The 5,169-nt window shown below is 35.4% G+C and overlaps 2 protein-coding genes across 2 annotated transcripts in view; one reads left to right on the forward strand and one right to left on the reverse strand.

Annotated features, from left to right (window-relative positions):
• LOC106459008 (transforming acidic coiled-coil-containing protein 3-like) overlaps positions 1–252 on the reverse strand; it is a 59,885-nt gene extending 59,633 nt beyond the window's left edge. Inside the window, exon 1 of the mRNA XM_013918574.2 lies at positions 146–252. The gene's annotated coding sequence lies outside the window, so the exon portion shown is untranslated. The remainder of the gene's footprint in view (positions 1–145) is intronic.
• An 85-nt stretch (positions 253–337) lies between these two features.
• The window catches only part of LOC106459005 (non-structural maintenance of chromosomes element 4 homolog A-like), a 43,796-nt gene continuing 38,964 nt past the window's right edge, over positions 338–5,169 (forward strand). Inside the window, exon 1 of the mRNA XM_013918569.2 lies at positions 338–471. Coding sequence (XP_013774023.1) covers positions 345–471 — 127 coding nt within the window. The 5' untranslated portion in view covers positions 338–344. The remainder of the gene's footprint in view (positions 472–5,169) is intronic.

Consider the following 5,169-nt stretch of genomic DNA (forward strand, 5'->3'; position numbering starts at 1 on the left):
CATTACCCATTCAAGCCGTCTCCAACCATTATTAGTCTCAAAGTGGGTTGCTCGTCATCGAATTTAAATCTAATTTATTCTCTAATCTTTGAATTCAAAGAAATGAAACCTATCTCAAATAAGAAATATCACTTTGGTGACTTACTGTGCAATCCATGTTTGTATATGCAATTTTACTGTATAAGCAGAATTTTAGTAGTGAATAGAACACAAGCATACTAAACCTAATCAACGTTGAGATTTAGAAGTTACTATTTTCTTTGTAAAATAAATAATATTGTAATGCACAAAATAGTCAGCAGATGTCGCTAAAATTTTACCGCAACTTTATTAAAAATAATAAAATGGCTGATAACGATGAAATTTTAGACAGGGAAATGCGTGATATTTCTTTTGCTGATGAAGTTGAAGAAGAACAAGAAAGACGATTAATACGACACGAATATCGTCGCCTTCTTAATGAAACACAAGGTAGAAGGATTTTTCATAAGAACATTACCACAGTGATTGAATTCAATTAATGAAAACCACTCAATCTTGTTCAAGTTGTTGCACTCTTACTCATATTACTATTACTTAAACTCACATAGTCATAATCTTATTAATTTATCTGGACAACGTAGTCTCTCTTTGACTTCCTAAAGAGTGTTTGTGTAATACAGTGTTATTAGCTTGTTTAACTTGAGTTAACCATGTCAATATATATAATTGTCGTACATACAGTATAGCATCAAAAGTTATAACTTATATTGATTTTTATAATAAAAACTTACGTACTGAAAATAAAATGATACTGATAGTAGGCCTTGTGTAGGAACAATAAAATTATATATTTTGTTTTCAAAGTTTTAAATGATAACGTTATATATACATATAAAGACACACATGCATAAGGAAGATAAATAACTAAATAATTACAAGTAATGTACAAGTAATTTATTTGGCCAAGATTTCAGTGAAAGATGAAGGCTGAAACCACTTAATTCTTATTTGGCCAATTGCTAAAATGTTGACCTTTCATTTCTTTTTTCCTTAATTGTTACAGAAATATTAATAATTTTGTGTTTTAAAATGTCGTTACACTGTGACTACACTTTTTGTGTTAACTTTAAGTACTGAATATTTAGGTAAATAAAACAAACAAATGCAACATTCCAACAAAAATGTTAAAATGGTTTGAACAAACTACACATCTCTAACTGAAAGATCATTTAGTTGAAAAACAAGTCTACATCTTGGTTTACAAAGCTTGAACCTATTACTCTTACAGTTACATTCAAGTTTGTAATTATAATCCTCTCTGCACACGAATCTTGCCATTTTTAGTCTTCTATATCAAAGAAAACAAGTCAAATACTATAAGCCTCTCCTTTTATTTTTAAAATATATGAACTGGATATTACAATAGAAGCTGATACTAGAATACTTTTCAACATGTTGATACCCTTTTTGCAAGATTACAGTAACCTTATCACTCTTAAAATCAAAATTATAATAAACTAATGGTGTGGTTTATGTTGTTAGTTTAAATGTTTTTTACATTTTTGTTCAATAGGTACATGTATATGAATTATTGCAGAAAAATCATATGCAATGTGTTGTACATTTACAATGGGTACCTACATGTATGTCTAAGTACGTGTAGATATCAAGTTTAATTAACTTAGATGAATTGTGTTTGTGTCAGATTGTAAAAATTTAATTTAATAAAGTAAATAAACACAAAAATATTTAAATATAACTATGAAATACAAGTAATATACCCAGTCATAAAGAAATTTCTGATATGATACATCTTCTCACATAATAGCTTTCCTCGATTTGTGCTGCCTTTATATGCACAATTTTTGCTTGCTACCAGATTTGAGGCTCCCACCTAACATCATGTGGTATAGCTGTCTTGTAGCATGCAAATGAGCATGTGACAGCCCCCCACCAATAGGAGTGTAACACACCGTCTTAATACAGCTGACTCCCTCTATACTGTAGAGCACAATCATCACTTCTTGATTTGATACTCGAGTGTTATGATGTATGGTTTTTTACTTGGGAAATTTTCAGATGTAGGTGTTTCTCAATGGGAGTATCTACAAAGACATTGTTTCACAAATGTCAGTAATTTCCACTTTTTCTGGTGGGAAACAACACAGCATTGTTCATACTAGCCTACAAACTATATTAGCATTGGGTTTGTCTTTGTCTGTTTGGAAAGGTGACAGTTTTTGTAAGGCAGGTGGGGGAGTCTTTCATGTAGCCTAAGCCTTCTTTTGTTTCTGATGTACCTTTGCCTGTGTTTCTTGTTTGTGATGGAAGAGGTTTTGCCATTTTCTTCCCACCTACCTCTGTTTCATCGTATACCCATATTATCTTGATTCTACCTCAGCCTTCTTTTGTTATTGCATGACTAGGTTTCTCAGCTAAGTTTTTTAGATTTTCAGTTATTTTTACCACTACTTTGGGGCATACATGCCTCATCCTCCTTCCTTTGTTACCTCATATGACTAGGCATAACTTTGTGCTATATTGTTTTTCTTTGACTCCTAAGCTCTGGAGTATTTTCTTCAGATTTAGGGGTCAGATCCTTTATCTTTTATTATTCTTTCTTAGGTTTTCCTACCATCCTCTTATATTATCTTTTTTTTCCATGATTTTTCCTTCTTTAACTTTCTTTCTGTTGTAATTCATCATTCCCCTGTGGGGTTTTTGATGGATGCTCATTCACTTATCTTATCTACAGTTGTGTGCTTATCTTTCTTGGCATTTTCAATTCTTATTTGGTTGATCTCTTGTTAGAGTTAGTTGGGGTGTGATGCCTTGTTACTCAATTGATTTTGTCTCCCTTGTATATTATATGTCTTCTTCTGGCTCCTTTCATCTGCCTTTATGATTTTACTGGTATGATTTTATTTCTAGTGTTACATGTTAGGGCTGCATTATAATTTTATGTCTCATCCTCACTGTGCAGGAGGTTTTCTCTCTTTTGGGGACTTGGGCTTTTATGCAATCCTGTATACCCTTGGATCATGCTCATTTGCAACGTTTACAATGGACTGCATGTACTCTCGATCCTTGTTTGGGATCCTTTGTCCTCAACCATTCTCTTTCCTTCTTTCTTACTCAAAGACTTTATCTGGTGACTTTATAAAATTACTTCTATAGTGAGTATTCCTCTTCCTCTTGTCCAGGGTCTCCTCTTTTTTCCAGATGCCACCTTAGCAAGATGTGGGGCATGTATCAACTCTGATGTGAATTCGGATCATTGGTACCACAAAATGTTGTTCCTTCAAATTCATACCTTAGGATTTGGAAACTTGGCAGTACATCGATTTTAGATTTCTTTTTTTAGAATAGTTCTTAGATGTCTCTTGATGAAACATGCAGTAAACTCTGCAATTGTCCCTTTTATCAGTCACCAGGGGCACACTTCATTTTGCTTTCCCTGTTTCCACACTAGTGTCATCCTTTTCTTGTCCCATTCTATACTTGTAAGTCTAATAGGTTGTTCTATTCCGGATGCCCTGAGTTTTGAGTGTATTGTCCCTCGAGGGCTGCCAACTTACTACCTATGGATTGGTCCCTTGTTCGTCTGGTGTCCAAGTTGCTGTGCTCTCATCTGGACACTCTTCTTCTTGATGTTTTTGCCACTTTTCTCAACACCCTACTTCCTCTTTTCTGGTTCCCTGTTCCTCTTCCCTCAGCCTTAACTTGGGATGCATTCTGTCTGGACTAGTCCAATTTTTTCTCCATGCCTATCATCCTACTCATCTCCTCCCTCATGTTTTCTCTCATTCTGGACACTCCATGTTGGATCCTACTGATAACTCCTTACTGGCTGGCTTAGCCATGGTTTCCTCTATTGAACCTTCTCCTGTCTTCTCTTCCTCTACCTGAATCACTCTCCCTACTCCTTCAACCTCACTCCTCTCTTTTTCCATCCAGCAGTGTCATCACTTTGACTTCACGTGTGGGTTTTGTCCAATCCCTTGCAAGATGTTCTAGACTCTTTTTACATTTAGCCTTTCTTCTTTTTGTCCAGTTCTTCCTCCCTCCTTCTCAATCCATGACATGTTTTCTTCCTTTCCCTTTTTTCTATCCCCCATTTGTTTGAAATGTTTCATTGGCTGTTTAGACAAGACTGATCACTTTCAACCATGGCTGGTTGTTGGGCAGCTCTACCTTATACTTTTGGGTTTTCTTATTATCATCATGTATTCTCCTCTCCTTTCTATGCTTTTTTGTTCATTGTGACATTCCTCCTCATCTTGCAGTCCTTCCTGATTTTGACCTGAATATTGTTCTCCACACCCTTAGTCTCTTGTTCCTTTTATCATCCTTTGCTTAGATCCTATTTCATACTTTTTGCATGTGGCCATAGGAGATATGATGTGTATGCCCTTGCTGCTTCCTGTATTTTCTTTCTTCCATTTCTCAGTATTTTATTCTGTTCAGAATTGTTTTCTCTATCTCATCCATGTAGTTATTTGGCCCACTCTGCTCCTTTTCATGGTTCATGCTCACATCTATTTATTCTTTAGAATTCCTCATCTCTCAGAAATATTTCTCCTATTACTCTCAAAGGATGGCTACAGCACCTCATCCATTTAGCCTATACTTTTTGGATCATCACCAAATCCAACACCTTACTCTCTCTCTCTGGCTCTTCACTACCATCATATGTTGGAGGAGTTCATGCAAACTGACATGTGGACTATCCCACTTACTTTTGTTGCACATTTTTTTCATCTGCTTCTGGATATCGACTTCTTCCTGTTGCAGTTCTACATACCCATTACTGGCTCTGAATTGGTAAGTTCCCTTTTTATATATATTTTACTCTACAGTGGTCTATTTTTGCATCTCTAGATCCTGCACAATGACGAGTGATACCTGTCTGAATATACTTAACTTTAAGTCTGTACCATACAACTTTACAGATATATGACACTCACATATGAGATGGGGTGTTCCACAAAACAGCTAGAGGGTTCCTTATGAAATCTTGCTTCATGAATAAAGCCCGTACCAGACCGTACCAACTTATGGACTATCATGAGTAAGACAATGTCGGGATTGCTGCATATTCCTCTGGTCCTAGTTGAATAAACTGAGACTGACCTACTTTTTAAAATAAGGTTTTTGCGGTCACCAATTGCACTGTCTTATGATGTT

Source organism: Limulus polyphemus, unplaced genomic scaffold (genome assembly GCF_000517525.1).
Source record: "Limulus polyphemus unplaced genomic scaffold, Limulus_polyphemus-2.1.2 Scaffold545, whole genome shotgun sequence".
NCBI lineage: Eukaryota > Metazoa > Arthropoda > Merostomata > Xiphosura > Limulidae > Limulus > Limulus polyphemus.